Below are 16007 nucleotides of genomic sequence, written 5' to 3'. Positions count from 1 at the left end.
AAAACCGATTGTTAGAGACTCGAGGACAAGTCCGTGATAGCCGCGTGGTTAATACCTCCGTCGAGGTGAAGGAATCGGACTCAGGAGGTCGGGCTTCGAATCCTACCGTCGGAGGTTGTTTTCGCACCGGTAAAGAAAATTATATCGAGGCTACAGCGCCTGAATTAAATTGCGCCGCCTTTCATTCGGGAGCAATTCTTCCGACGTTAGTCGGTTTGTTTTTATTTTGTCATTTTGCCTTTTTTGTTGCGTTTTAGAGCAGTGTTTTGTCTCCTTCAAATTTAATATATACAGTTGTTTTGATGACCTTCTCATTTGATTGCTTCTGTTGTTTTTTAAAAAGAAAATTCAATGAACAATTAAATTAAAGTTTACTATTTTTCTTTATTTGATGTTTTTCTGCCTATTTTGTCCGTTTTTGCGCTTTTCGGGCTCGGTTCTCATGTTCAATTGTTAATATAGAGCTATATTTATAATGAACCGTTCTCCATGGAGTATGGTTGCCGAGGGGAGGAATTTTAATGTTAAATAGGAAGTTCTCACTGAAATAAATGCATCAATTTTAACATTATTTTTCATTGTTACCTGTCTGTTGTTTTGAGTGGTCAGTGATCAAACTTGATTTAGTGGATAGCTCAGAACGTCTGTTTGAACGTAGTAACTTTACAGGATTTGTAAAACCTAGTAGAAGTTGTTAGTAATTTTTTACGAGTTATTAATTAATTGAGTTAGTTTTTGGTGATTTTCCGTTTCACTCGAGGAACGGTCACAGAATGTAACGTTTACATAGTTTTTCTATCATTTGTTAGTTTTTTACTGAACAGAAACTAACTGTAGCACGCAGTATATTGCTATTATGTTTTAGAGTTTGTGGAAAATGTTTAAGTGTTGCTTCTCCCTTTCAATTTGTCTCATCCGTTTGTTGTTTCAAATCAGATGGTAGTAGGAAGTAATTAGTTTCAATTTGTACAAGCAATAATTTGTAGAGAAGCAATTATTGTAAACGTGTGTCTTTTTTATGCAAAAATTTTGCTTGACCATTTTGACTTTTCGAGTTACTTTTACTCCATTGACTTCTGTGTTTCGCGTGATCTAAAATTCTCTCTCAATCACAATTTTAAAAGGCTGAACTCAATTGGTGCGAAACTGGTGCCCTTTTTTACTTTAATACTTAATAGTGGTATGTGGTAACCTCTAATGTGGTCATTTGGAGCCCAGAATTGAACTTCTTGTCCCATTTAGAATTTTCATTTTGATCACGCTGCCGTAGTAAAGGGTGCAAAAAACAGTTGGTTTGAAGCGTGCTTTTCAAAATATCTTTAGAGTGGTTTGCAAAATTGGTATTTGAACAAATTATAATTTTTGAAAACTAATTCTTTCACGTGCGACGATTGCTTCTGTTATCATTGTTTCCTCTCTTGAGTGCTAATAATGTATTCTATGTGTTGTAATTTAGACTATTTGCGGTTGCTTGATTTCATCAACGAGCGCCTAATGCTTTTTCAGAATTTAGCAATAGTTTTGTCACAAATTTTCTGTATTTTGACAATATTTTTTGTATTGTTAGTAGATTTTTAATTTTGCCTCTTTTGGTTATTTCTTATGTTGTCTTATCACATATTATTGTTAATGACTGGCCCATTGGTTGCTAATGTTGCGTAAAAGAATTTTATGAATGGTTCGAGCTCATGGCTGGTGTTTTTCATGACTTTGGCATTATTTGTCGTAAGATAATGGAATAAATGGATTAAATGGCTTCAGTTCATAGATATTGCTTTTCATGACTAATACGCTGTTCGTTTCCAAATAATTTTGTTAGTTTTTGAGATTTGCTAGTATTTGTTGTACTTACTGCTGTCTTATCAATTAATGTCATTATAGGTGATAATAATGGGAAATAGGTGATAATAATTAGCTGCTTGAGTTCATAGCAGTCGTTTTTATTATTTTGATTTTTTTTAAAGTTGAATTTTCAGTTATCATCTTTTTTTCTTGTGTTGGTCTAACCGCTTAGTATCAAAATTAATAATCGCTATTAGCCTTCTATTACCACATTTTTGTCATGGCTTACAAAGTTTTTTTGATATTTGACGTGATTAAAAATTTTTGCATTTAGCTGCGAGGTGCTCTCAGCTTGACGCTACTCGCTTTTAAATATATTCTGATTTCTGCACTTTTTTAGTTGTTGCTTCTTTGTGTCTTTAATTCCCATAACGTTTCTGTAATGTGTACTCATTCTAAGAATTCTTAGAGTCAATTTTTTCAGAGTGTTGTAGCTTTTAGTGGTTCTTAAAACACGAAATCTTGGAAGCAGAGTTTTTCAGATTGTTCATTTTAGCGCATATAGGGTCATGGACTATCTTGACTGTCTTAGTGTGACGTTGCTGTAAAATTAAAATTTTTATTTCAATAGTTAGTTCAATTCTTTGAATTGTTTTTCAGGACTTGGACTTCTCTATTCAAAATCCAAATGATTTTGATTGTATTGGTGCGCTGCGCTGTTTTTAATGATGTTTTGCACAATTTTCTGATGAAATTTTTAAAAGGGATTAACACGTAAAGCTCGGCGGGCTTGAATATGGGCTAGTGGATATTTAGGGGGCAATAAATTGTTTTACGGCAATGAAGACTTGTAGATGGTTAGTTTTTAGCAACGCTGAAATAGTTTTGAAGATATTTTAACAGGAAATTTTTCGTCTTTCCATTGAAGCTTTGCATTTTTTCAAGTTATTGTGATATTTTCTTTGTTTTGAGGTTTTCAATCTTTAGGGGCCAGTGAAGTTGTTTGAAAGATCTTGATTTTGTCAGTGGGTTTATTTTACTGGTTTAAATTTGCTTATGATAACATTTTTATTGTTTTTGTCACTTTTCGCTTTTTTCTAATTGTATCTGAAACGTGCAAACAAATTTCTGCTGATCTGCAAATTAATGTTTCTGTATAGTTTAGCTACGATGAATTAATTTTGATGACATTAGTACGAATAATTTAGAGGAATTTGTCATGATTTTCATATTCTTTCAAGTTTTTGGAATGTTTTAAAGTCATTTTAAAGTTCTTGATTTCTTGGAAATTTTTGCTTCCTTTATGTATGATTAATAGAGATACTATTTTCGTTTTTAAGAAATTGGCATCAAGCATTAGAAAGCTGTATTGAATCTTGTGTGTTTATTGCTAATTTCTAGTTTTTTTTTTATTTCTTTGCCTGCTTCTGCCCCTTTATTTTTTTACAATTTCAAATTTTCTTCCCCTCCCATCTCAAATTTTTCATCAAAAACCATGGTATTCAACCATGGATTTTTGTAAGGACCATATGACGTCACAACCACTTCAAATCTGCTTTTTCATTCGTTCATGCGATTTCAACTGAAGTGCGTATGTGACGTCATTTTTCGCTCTTAGTGGAGTGAGTTTTTTTGTTAATTCGCGTGATTAAATTGTTGGTCACATTTAACTTACCTCACTTATACAGATTTTACCAACTTATACAGATTTTCAATCAAAATATAACATATCATCCTTCAATGAAAAGACGATTTTTTTTTGGTGTCTTTAATGTTTTTTTTGAGACTGCAGATCTACGTAGCTATTGCGGCTATTTTCTGGCAATATGCCAGCTATGTTGTTCATTTGTTGTAATTGTGAGATAGTGGGCTATTCATTCACATTCAATTCTTCGGATTGCTTTTAAGGACTTGTCCCGCTATGTTTTTTAAAGTTCTTTTACCTTTCGGTTCACATTTTAATTTACGTGAGTCACGTTTTGTTTCTGTCCTACCTCGCGCACAGTTTTTGCTGAATAAATTTAAAACAACGAATTTTCGCTATGTAGTGAATACGATCAAGGTCAAAGGGGCAAAATCAACAGAGTTGTTATAAACGATAAACCGATAAAGCCCGGTCATCAATAGTGCATTAGGTTGTTTGTGCGCCTTAGAGCGGTTACTACCTGACATTAGTTTTAAGCTTAATAGTAGTTTAGAGGCTTAATTAAGGGTAGTTGTGTAATCATCTAACTGAAACTGCACACAAATTTAGAACATTTTGTGACACGCACTTAAAAAAGGCTGCCAATTTGTATCTTAAGTCTTTTTGTTGCAATCACGAGGGGGTCAACGTCGTTTTTCCCGTCAGTCTGTCTTCTATGTTTGAAATTACATATCGGTAGTTTCAATGAAAATTATTTAACACTACGGTAGAAAAACGCACGGAAAGTGGGAAAACGGAGGTTAGATCGTGAAAATGGTTACCATTTAATAGCTTTTGTAAAGACTTCTATGATTAGACTTATACTTACGGTGTGAAGGGCGGTTCTTTGAGGTTGACAACCCCCCCCCCCAAACTGTTGCCCCCCCATTTGCCCCCGGTGCACCCCCTGCCATTCCTTCGCCTAATCGCGTTTTCGCCTATATCCTAAGCCCGTTAGTTCATTGGTGTTCATTCAGTTGTTAGTGGTGAACATGGTACTGCCTCAGCAGGGTTTGATCTTTTGAATTATTTTGGTTTCGATTTATGAACGCGAATAATTTTGGTTTCATTTGATGAACGCAACTCAAATTCAGAGGAGTGATGCACATCAAGCTAATGTGGGCCATTTTTCATCGAAAGATTGCGTAAATTGTTTTAGCTTTTCTCTGGGTACTTCTTTATTCTTTCTGGATACCAGCGGAGTGGAGAGGAGCCAGTGTCTCCACAGGAGCAGCCACTGATTGACTTCACTTCAAAGGCGGCAAGCTCTCCTGAGAGAGGTAGGTGACTGCCTTAAGCATGTGACCTTAGGTTAGGAGGAATGACGCAATGTGATGGAGGGATGACGCATGTGCCCTATGTGATAACCCAAAACACCCTTAGATTAATAAATTTGGCATATTTTGGAAGTCTCAAACTTATTTCAGTGTTACCTTCTTTTGTGTACTTCTGAAAATTGTGTCACAGGTATAAGGCCGCCATATAAAAATGTGAAATTTCGTGCTTAGTGCCGCTTTTGGGGAACTATGCTACGTTTTAACTGCTATCTCGGATGTTTTCAGTTTCACTTGCTTTCAATTTGAATTCGCGTTTCGGCTGTATTTTTAACACTGTGCTTTTCTATACATTATAACTACTTGAGAAAAAATTAAAGCGAGAAATTGCCTGAGAAAAATTAAGGCGGGATGGTGTCTGCTGTGGATTTCTCAGGGCACATTTTCTGGTGCGGGATGATATCAGATTTTCACTCTTTATGAATTGCTCCTGAAAAAAGTTTGAAGCAATTGTTGTCAACGTGTCTTTTTTACTTACAATTTTGGCCTGACCGTTTTTCGCGCTTTTGCTCTAGAAAATTCTTTCACTTCTTGTGATACTTTTTCACACTTGAGTTCTTCAGTTTTGAGTGATCTAAGTTTCTCTCATTCTGAAATAAACTTTGTTGCTATTGCTATTATAAAAGCGATTTCGCTATTGTAGCTGAGTGGGTAAGATGTCTCAGACTTGTGGGGACCTTTTTTTGTTCCGACCCCCACTTTAGTGGGGAGGGGGGAATTATATACTCAACTGGGTTTTTTTTGTTCAGTCAATTTTGGGCGACCGATACATTCATCGTAAAGAATTGTGAGTGGTATCATTAAAAAGCCCGTCCAGCGTATAATACGGAATTAAAAAGATTTTTTCGATTTTCGTGTTTTACAGGGAGTTATCCAGGTTTAAAGTTTTGTGAACATTCGACTGTTTTTGTTCACATTTTCAGTAAAATTTGGCACAATTGGCTAATATAATTCAAAAATAAGTTGAAATTTTTAACGTTAAAAAGTTGTTGTTGCCGCTAGAGATAGAAGAGCGTTGCTGAATTGTTTGATTGAAGTTTTTTTGGCTAAAATTTTCGATAAAATTTTCAAAATTCAAACTTTTTTCATCAAAAATGGCACAAAATATGCTTTTTGGTCAACTTTGTAAAAATTTGCCTGACTTAGTGATCTAGAAACCTTAACACAGACTCCCTAATCTCAAAAAGAGCGCTAGTTGCAATTAGGCGCCGTATGAAAGTCTTCTGGAATTAAAACTTTGCCGTTTTTTGCATATTTAACTCGATAATTATAAAAAATGCATTTTTTTCAATAATTGAAGAATTCCACTCAAGATTTGGTCTAATTCGCAAATACTTGGAACACTTGGTCGGTTTGCAGGGCGCGCGAAAAAATCAGGGAGAGGTTCTATAATATCATGGACTCTTAGAATCAGAGACTTTTTGGTTTTTATTTTGATGCTGCCTTTTTTCAAAATATTTTGCTTTTCTTTTAATATTAATTACTGACAATGTTTTTTTCACGGCTCCGTTAATGACAAATCCAATTTACCTTAGTTTGAGGCCGAATGTAGATACAGTTTGTTTTCAGAGAGCCAAAGGGTTTTTATGGCTTTGAGGAAGAGTTGTGGTAAATTTTAACCGAATTCTTGTCTTTCGCCTTCAATTGTTATTCTTTTGGAAGTCGGATTTTCAAGGTTGACCACTCAAAGATCTAAATTTCTTCCTCAAGAGGTGCACGTGAACCTTTTCTATTCATTCGGTTGTTCCCTAATGTCTCTTATGTTATTGAATGTATTTGTTTTAAGGAAATTTCTGTTATTTTCGAACTTGTCAATTTTTTATATTATTTTAGTCAACAATTCGCTTATTCTCAGTAAGTACAGGTCAACGTTTCCTCCTTATAGAAAAACAACTAATTTTGTGGCCGATTGTTTTAACAGAAGGTTCTCTTGTTTTTGGTACTACGAGTTTTTATACAAAAATTTCTGATTTTTGTACATAATTGCCCATTTTTGCTGTTGTTTTTGTTTCTTTGGTAAATTGTCGCATTATTTAACAATCTAATTAAAAAAAGCTTTACAACATTTGAAACTGAACATAATTTTTGCTTTTATAACACATGATTTAATGGGCTGCGACACCGTTCTCTTGCAGAAATTGGTAGTTTTTTTTTTGCCCTTTATTTGCTGTTAATTTTTGTTGTCATATGCCAAATATTGTGAAATTAAAGGTCTCAGTGGCAACTATAGATAAACAATTGAACATAAATAATTGTTATCGGTAAATGACTAATGGCTGTTTTGACTTTCGAATCAAATTTGTAAAAAAAGGTAATAGTTTTCTTCAACTTATCCCTTTTTGTTCTGGTTTGCGTTTTTTTTTTCGTTTTTACAATGTTGTATCATTTTCGTAAATTAGCGTCATTATTGAGAGATCTTTTTAATGTTTTGTTGAATCAGACAATAATTTTCCTGTTGTTTAAACTTTTTAAATGATGTCTTCGGGGCTTAGACAATTTGTTTCAGAAGAGTTTTGTGGAGTTTAGATACTTTTCAAGTTTTGTGGTTCTTTTTGTTGTCATTTTGTGATAGTCGTTTTACAAAAAGATGTTATGATGATCGAAGGAGACGCAAATGAAGATGTTGTATTCTCTTGGTTAATATCTTATAAATTTAATGGCTTCAAAACTGTTTTGTAAAGTTGTTTTTGAAACTTATTAGTTCAGCTTGTATTTAATGCAATTTTATTGTCTTATGATTTAGTCTCATTAATGTCGCAATAAATTTGCCGAGTAGTTGCAAGACAAACTGTCTACTCTTTTAGTCGAAAGCTTTTGTTGGCTATGATTTTTAAAAATATTTGTTTTTAATAACAGAGATTTTTGAGATCTGCCAATTTTGTTCCTGTTAAATTGTAGCTAATCATCTCTATATACAATTAACATAATTTATCTTTTGAAATGCAATTTGCTCTTCATAACGGTTTTATTTTCCTCAAATGTTCTTGCTTCTTGGAACAACCAGTTTTCATAAAACCAATTTTCGTGATTTTGGCAAAGTTGCCCCTTTTTTGTAGGTTTTTGTTCTTATTTCACATTATCACAATAATGGGCGTGATTTGACTTACAAATGTTGTCACCTGCAAAAAAATGCAAACGATGATTTTTTTATTCTTAGTGATCACCTTAATTTTTAATTGATTGGGGGGACATCGTTTTCGTGCATAATTTTTCGTGCAAATTTTGGCTGTGTTTGTCGTTCTTTTTGTAGTAATATAACATATCGTGGATAATGAAAGGCCTCAGTCGCTCTCTATTGAGGTATAAAAGACTCATTTGATGCGTAATGTTTCTAATCAGTTCGAATTTAATACTTTTTTTAAAAAAGCAATGTTTTAATAAACTTTTGCCGCTTTTGCTCATTTCTAGTCGACTTGTTGTCAAGTCGCATTGAGGAAAAGTCCCATATTTTGTTCCAAAAAGTACCGGTTAATCTTCTTTGTATAAATTTTATCTGATGCCCTTTTGATTTGGTTATTAGTGGTTTTCAAAATAATGGACAAAGAGTTTTGGAGTAATTAATATTGTAACTATTTGATTTTTATTGCCGTCTTTCCTGGTAGTCATATTATGGTACCCACAGGTCTCATAGACCCTCTAGAGTAGAGTGTTTTATTCTTTTAGTAGTCTGTTGAACGATATGTTGATATGTTAATACCGAGCCTCCTTGTTACCCATAAAACCTTTACGCCACCTATAAACTAAATTGCCACCTGTTGTTCGCTAGCATTTCATCCGACGTTGGTTGATTTCTGTTTATAGCTTCGAAGCTGTTTGCTGAGAGTAGCTGTATTGCGGTTTTCCTGCGTTTTTTTTTACAATTCAACGAATTTGAATTGCATTGGGGTGCTGTGTTTTTTTTACTCTAAATATTGATTTTTTGAGGTTTTTCAACCGTAAGTTCTATGTATTCATGGCGTTTTGACCTAAAAGCAGAAAAGAGTAAAAGTGTGAAGTAAGTTTTTTTGAGTGCGAGATTATTGTTCGTAAGTTGCGTTGATTGAATGTCTCTTTGACTTTGAATTTTTCTCAACAGAATGGTCCACAAAGTTAACCGTTTTGAGCCGTGTTTTTGTCGATCTAATTTTTTTTCGTGTAGTTGGGCTTTTAACAAAATCTTTTATCCGAGCTGAAGTAGTATTTAGCCATCGGCAATTAATATTGCAGTGTTTCTGACAGCTCAATCAAAATAAAAATCAGCTCATGTTTCTTCAGCTTTAATATTAGCTCTTTTTAAAGATTTTACGTTAATATTTGGCTTTTTTCAATGGAGTTTTTTGTTATCATTGTCTATGGTGAAGGCCTTGTTTTAAATTAGGAATTGAGTTTCTCAGTTTTAACGCGTACATACAGTAAACCGATTTCAATTTTTCGTCCATTTTTTAAGTGCTTTGCTTTTCGTTTGGTTTACCAGAATCAATCTATCTATGCAAAAATAGTTGTTTGAATTTCGTGTTACTGCTAATAAAACTATGTCTTGTCGTCGCGTGTTTGAAATTCAATTATTTTGGTTCATTTTGGTTATTGGTTATTTTAACTGTAAATTAACATATTTCTACCTTTTGAATCTTTGAAGTTAGTTGTCCGTGTTTTAGTTTGATACTCACATCTATATATAAATACATCTAATGTTAAATAATGAATTATACTTGATTCTCTACTGTTATTTTTACGACTCAAATGATATTGTTATTCTATTCTACCAGTTTTAGCTGAAGCAAGTTCTTTCATGACTTGAACTTTGACTTTTTATTTTCGAAAATTGACTTTGAATTAGAACGTTGACTTCAATCATAACTTTCTTTTATTTGGATCTTCTTTGTCATTTCTTGATTAATTGCTCTTGAACGCAGTTCATAGCAATTATTGTAAACGTGTGTGTCTTTTTTTTAATGCAAAATTTTCGCTTGACGGTTTTGACTTTTCGAGTGACTTTTACGCCCTTGACTTTTTGCATTTCGCGTGATCTAAAATTCTCTCTCAATCACAATTTCAAGCGACTAAACTCAATTGGCGGCAATTTAATACTAAGAGTCAAATAAAAAATGCGCCGAAACTGGTGTCATTTTTTTACTTTAAATCTTAATAGTGGTATATGTTAACCTCTAATGTGGTTATTTGAAGCCCACTATAGAACTTCTTAGTCCCATTTAGGCTACCCCCCCCACCGACTGAAGCAGGCTGCAATTGATTAGAGCTCCCACTAGTCGTTCAAGAGCAATTCTTCCGACGTTTAGTCGGTTATGTTTTTTTGGTTAGTCAATAATAATTTTTTGTATTGCAGATTTGTAAATTGTCTGTACTTGTTCTGTTATATGTGTTTTGTTTCGTCTGATGGAGCTATTTTTTGTTTTACATCTATTCACTCAGCAAAGCTGTAAAAGCAACATCTTCTAAAAGAGCTCTTCCTCCCCCTAACGTTATTTTTGCGAGTGACGTCATTTCTGATTCAGCAAAAAGCTTCTAGGTCATTCGTGTGATTAGATATTGCTTATACGTGACTTAATTCAGTCATCCATATGACGGTTGTACTTGACAACTTAAATTTAATTTTATTGCCTTTTAGGCGAAAGAAACTCATTTCTAACAAAGGTTCCTAATAAAAAAGGATTCAGCGGATTGAATATTTACAAGCCTTAATAATTTGTCGATGAGTTTTTGAGTAGTTTTTTGCGACCTCGATAACTTTTGCTGCTTATTCTCTATATGTCTTATAATAGCCGCGAAGCGACAGCTGAGGCTATTATCGGCTCTCTCTTGGTTTTTACAATTCAAAGAATTTGAATTGTATTGGGGCGCTGTCTTTTTTTAAGATCTGTTCACACATTTTCATGATTTTTGAAGTCAAATTGGAGTAATGATTTTGGTCACGCCGAAACAGGAAGGGGAGCGAAAAAGCGAGTGGTTTTGCAGCGGGAAATGTTTTCGCTCTTAATTTAAAGTAGAGTGACAAAACGGTGTTTGAACATAAATTCGATTTCTCGCTACTGATTTTTACTGTTTTTTTTTCAATTTTTTGGATCGGATTTTTTTCTAAATGGTTTTCGCAATCCATTCATAGTCCATTCTAGATCTAGTTTTCTGTTTAGTCAATGAAGAATTTTTGAATTGTACGTGCTATGTTTTTTATTTCGTCCTCAAGATTTTTGTTACGACCATATGACGCCACAATCACTTCAAATCTGCTTTTTGTCCGTTCGTTCGTGCAATTTCAACTGAATTGCGTATGTGAAGTCATTTTTCAGTCTCAGTGGTGCGAGTTTTTTCATTGCGTGCTCAAGTTTTTGTTCACGCATGACTCACCTCACTCTCAAAAATGACTTCCTCAATTTGAAATTGACTTCTGTTTACTTTAATTCAAAGAGATAAAGTCGAGCAATTATGTGTCACTAATTGGAGGTTATTTGAGAGCAGCTAATAGAGGTGGCAATAAATTATACAGTTTCTTAATCAAAATATAACATCTCAGCCCTTAATGAAAAGAATAATTATTTTTGGTCTGTCTTACTTTTTTTGAGACTGCAGATCTACGAAGCTATTGCGGCTATTTTCTGGCAATCTGCAAGCAGCAATGTAATTTGCCTTTTTTGCCAAGCAAGTCTATTTTGCAGCCTTTTCGGTAACCTGCTAGCTAAATGTAATTAATTTGAAGTTTGTAACAATTATATTGGTCATACGTTATTTTTAATGCAATTTTTCATTCAACCTATTTTTTCGCTGATCCTTCTAATTTTTTGTTCTTAACACCGAGATAAACAGGTAACGGCCAGAGTGCATTGAATTCTATTAGAGCCGATTCACTATTGTCTAATAGAATTTTTCATGGCTAAAAAGGAGCAATATAAATTCATGATATGATGGGTGGTTCTTATAGTTTGAACTCTCTTTCCCCACTCCAACCCTTCCCCTCCACTTCATCCCCTGCAGCCAAGTCAGCCCACTTGTTCGCTCGCCCCTGCACATTGTTCCACTTGACACCCTGCGTGCTCTAGTGTGTTTTGAAATCTTAATTTTTTGGAATTCTATTATAGCAAAGCTATTTTTAGAGCTTTCTCCATGTTATGAAAATAGACTCCGAATGTAATCCTTAGTATTCTATAAAAGTAACAGGCGGGCGGTCAATTTTTATTTTAATTCCACAGACAGTCTAGGTGGCCTATCGCGGCTATTTTTGCCATTCTTTTGTGGGGCTTCGTTCAAACAAGGTTGATAGAATTTATTAATAGCCGCCGTCAGCCTCTCAACGGCTATTATTTAGGCGCTCTCCTTTTTTAATTCGCTTTACCTTTTGATCACGTTTTTCGTTTTTACGTAAGCCAGGATTTTCACGCATGACTTCTGATTTACTTCACTCACTGTTTCAACTAAATGGATTTCAAATTTTTTCACGTGTTGAATTACGTAATGTAGTGAATGCGGTCAAAGTCAAAAGAGCAAAATCAAAAGAAACGGGTTAAACATATAAAGCCCGGTCATTAAGTCATGATGCATTAGGTTGTCAAAGTTCATTAAAGCCCCAGCTAGCGTTTGCTAGATGTCATTAGTATTATGCTTAATAGCCTTCAATTTACAAGCTGAATTAAGTGTGATTTTAGAATCTAATATGCAGAATTTACACACCAAATAAGAGCACTTTGACACTTAGAAAAATTCTGTAAGTTTCTCTCTCAGTCTTTTTCTTTTTCAGTCCCAATGTGTATCAAGCGGTGGTTATTTGCCGGCCATGCTTTTGTTCCTGTTGGTCTTTTATTTTATTTTCCGCTTGATCGATTTTTCATCTGAGGTTTTTGACTTTTTGTCCTCAAAAACGGGATAAACTAGAATGTGTCTGTTCCGGAATCTCCTTTATTCTTTTGACCTTTTCGTGTCCCCCCAGCCCCCCCCCCCCCTCCCCCGCATCCACTTAGTGGGACTTAACTCCTTATTATGCTTAAGATAGCTGCTAAGACAGCCAACCCCTTCCCCTCAGTTTTCTGTGGTGATTAATTGCTCTCAAATGAAGTGTGTAGTCATTAATAGCCACCCTCATCTTCTCAGCCGGCTATTATAGCGCTCCTATTTTTTTTTTTTTTTACTTCGTCGAATAAAAAAATGTTTCGCTTTACCTCATTTTGCCGCCTTTTCAACATTTTGCGTGAAATCTTTTTGACTTCTCTAGGCTAGTTTCTCTCTTCTCTCATTCTGCTAAAAGTGATTTTGAACATCAGTTGCTCAGCAAAGCAATTCAAAATGAACAGTCAGTATAAAAAATTGAAGTCAGAAATAGAAACGGGATAAACCCATAAAGCCCAATTTTAGATGCCCGCTATTTGAACGTCGGTCCTATAAGTATTAGTTACTTCTCTCTAATGCTGATTGTTATTGATAGTAGCCCCTGTAGCCTCTCTCTAAGAAACAGAAGTATGTTCAACTACGAAATGCCATCAAAATAAATCGGACTTAAAAAAATGTTTTTGTACGAAAATCTTTTTTTTTTTTCAATATCTTCTGTTATTTCAATCCCAGTCATGCTTATTGGAATCAACGGCGGCTATTTTCCGGCAATCTGCCGGGTATGTTTATATTTGCCCTGCTGGTCTTTTGTGCGTTTTTTGGTACTACCAACTTTTCTTCTGAGCGTTTCTTTTTCGTTTTTCCATTTGTCTTTTCGTACCGGTAACGGGATAAACAGGCTTTAAGTCCGGAGGGCATTAAGCTCTCTTAGGGCCTCACGGCAGACTTTTCTCAATATGCAATTCACGAAACTGTTTAAGAAACATAAATTCATGGTGTGAAGGGTGGTACTAGTTGAGTGAAGGTAATTGGTCAGATAGTGTGGTCACGTTTTGATCTGTTTTGACAGCAAATGGAGCTCTGTAGAATTTCCATAACTGTTCGCAGGCCGCCAGAGTATGCTCTTGTTTGACGATGAAGATGTTGACGAGGACAACCCTGGTGGTTGGCTCGGAGACGTGGAACTGTGCAACTTGTGCCTTGAGGAACAATTGGTCAAATTAATTGTGGAGAATGGAGGCAAGATAGTCCACAACGTTGAAGACTTGGATAGGAGGTTGGCAGGTAATTGGATATATCTCAGATGCTTCGTAAATATAACTAACTGTTCCTCATTTGAGGAATTGAATGGAGGTTTGGAAAAATATCCTATTGGAAATGTTTTTATGCGCGTGTCCTATATATTCTTTCTAAAATGTCGCTTGTGCTCGTGGCTTATTGTTTGTAAATTTCGTTTTTAATTTTTAGGTTTGATAGTGAAGCGAACACCGACTTAAGTGGAAGATATGTATGTAGCTGTAGCTGTGGCCACAACATTGGGAAACGTAACTCTGTGATAGTAATTCGAAATTGAAGATTGCTCTTATCTATTGCTAGATTAGGTATATTTATTTGCGATGTTGAACAGGAGAAGCGCTTTCGGTCATGCTTCATTGACCTATAGACCTCAAGGAGTCTATTGCGATCGAACATAACAATGGAAAACATTTGCATGCCTATACGTCTAATTAGCAGTTTCCTGTAGCTTTGTAATTCTCTAATCATTTGAAACTACTTCAAATGTGAGACTGTGGGTTGTTTTTAGATGCTTCACATTTGTAGGTATAGGTTTCTTATGAAGCTGAATTCCGTTCATTTTTTATATCATCAAACAGCTGAGCTAACAACAGTTAATGATTTCATTCACTGTGTATGTATAGAGGCAATATCACATTAGCTGGTAGGTAATGCTATATAGGAAACATTTTCAAAAAATTTGGGAAGGTTTATGAGTCATCCTAAATAGGGACCATAACTGTTCGGTAACTAGTTTTTCCAGAACACTTCTGTTCTTTGACTTGAGTTCAATCTGATGTAAACAACCTACAAGAAAATGATCTTTTTGAGCGAGACATGACTATGTGAAGATGTTTGTTGTTCCATGAAAGACAATTTTGTGAAAAGTTTGTAGACCTTTATTTTTATGAATTAAGAAGTTATTTTCTTTCAGGGAAAACCTTTCTCCTTGCGCCTACCTATATTCCAACGACAAGATTCCTGGCATGCCTGGCTCTGAATATACCTTGTGTATCTGGTATAAGGTTCATCGAGGACAGTTTGGCAGCCAAATCCCTCAAGAAACCTGATTTTTACCGTTTGTCATCGGGAATCGACCCAAAAACTGGCGATCCAATAGAGTTCTCAAAACGAGAGGATAAAAATGAAGGATTGTTTGAAGGTAGAACTTTCTTCCTTCCAGCAGTGATGCTTAGTAGTCCCCTAGCGATTGTATTGAAACTAGCAGGGGCAGAGGTAGCTCACCGGGAACGTTTTACCAGATCTCAGCTGGACGTTGGACAGAATTTTGCAATCAGTTCCGAAACTTGTTATTTCTCTCAAGACGTGAAATCTGCGTTTGAGGAAAATTCTGTACCTGTTGTATCTATACAGTACATAGTGCAATGTTTAGCAGCTAACAAAGAGGTTGAATTCTTCGAATATCTGATTGATTGACGAGCAATTCATTCTGCAATTGAATATATGATCGATTATCTTCAAGCTACAAAGCAATAAAATTGCATGAAGTTGTCTTGTTGTGTTGAAAACTAGAATGCTATTATTGTTGAAGAGATGATTAGAAAATTTGCAAACTACAAGCGTTCAAATTACCGTATTTGTATCTCAAAGTGTTATTGCAAAAATTGTTCTTTGAATATTGCATAATTTAACTTTTATCGGTTAAATTGCGTTTTCTTTAACAGGTAGCATCTTAATGCTACCGATTTTTACAAAAAAACATAATTACTGGCCCTCAAATAAAGTCTTTAGCGACTATTTATGGTCGTATGGTTCTACTTGTGCAATTTAGCATTCGTCGTCCCTGGACTATCCGAGACGTTACCTTTCTACGCACGGTGGATAACATTTTTCAACTACGGAGAATCCTTTATGCTGCGTTTGTGAAACATTTGCTAGTTTTGATTTTTGTAATTGTTAATTATTAATAGCCGCCCTCATCTTCTCAGCCGGCTATTATTGCGCTCGTATTTTTTTTACTTCGTCAAATTTTTTTCGCTTTACCATTTTGCCGCTTTTTCGATATTTTGCGTGAAATCTTTTTGACTTCTCTAGGCTAGTTTCTCTCTTCTCTCATTCTCCTAAAAGTGAATTTGAACATCAGTTGCTAAGCAAAGGAA

At 34.9% G+C, this 16007-nt stretch overlaps 2 protein-coding genes across 2 annotated transcripts in view; both read left to right on the top strand.

Annotated features, from left to right (window-relative positions):
* The window catches only part of LOC142348844 (uncharacterized), an 83194-nt gene extending 67640 nt beyond the window's left edge, over positions 1-15554 (top strand). The window contains exons 10-12 of the mRNA XM_075400386.1: positions 4626-4746; positions 13720-13896; positions 14822-15554. Coding sequence (XP_075256501.1) covers positions 4626-4746; positions 13720-13896; positions 14822-15324 — 801 coding nt within the window. The 3' untranslated portion in view covers positions 15325-15554. The remainder of the gene's footprint in view (positions 1-4625; positions 4747-13719; positions 13897-14821) is intronic.
* LOC142348845 (snRNA-activating protein complex subunit 3-like) overlaps positions 1-16007 on the top strand; it is a 169596-nt gene that overhangs the window by 67658 nt on the left and 85931 nt on the right. The gene's annotated exons all lie outside the window — the stretch shown is intronic.

Source organism: Convolutriloba macropyga, chromosome 10 (genome assembly GCF_964194025.1).
Source record: "Convolutriloba macropyga chromosome 10, txConMacr16.3, whole genome shotgun sequence".
Taxonomy (NCBI): Eukaryota; Metazoa; Xenacoelomorpha; order Acoela; family Convolutidae; genus Convolutriloba; species Convolutriloba macropyga.
This window is presented reverse-complemented; position numbering and strand designations above follow the sequence as displayed.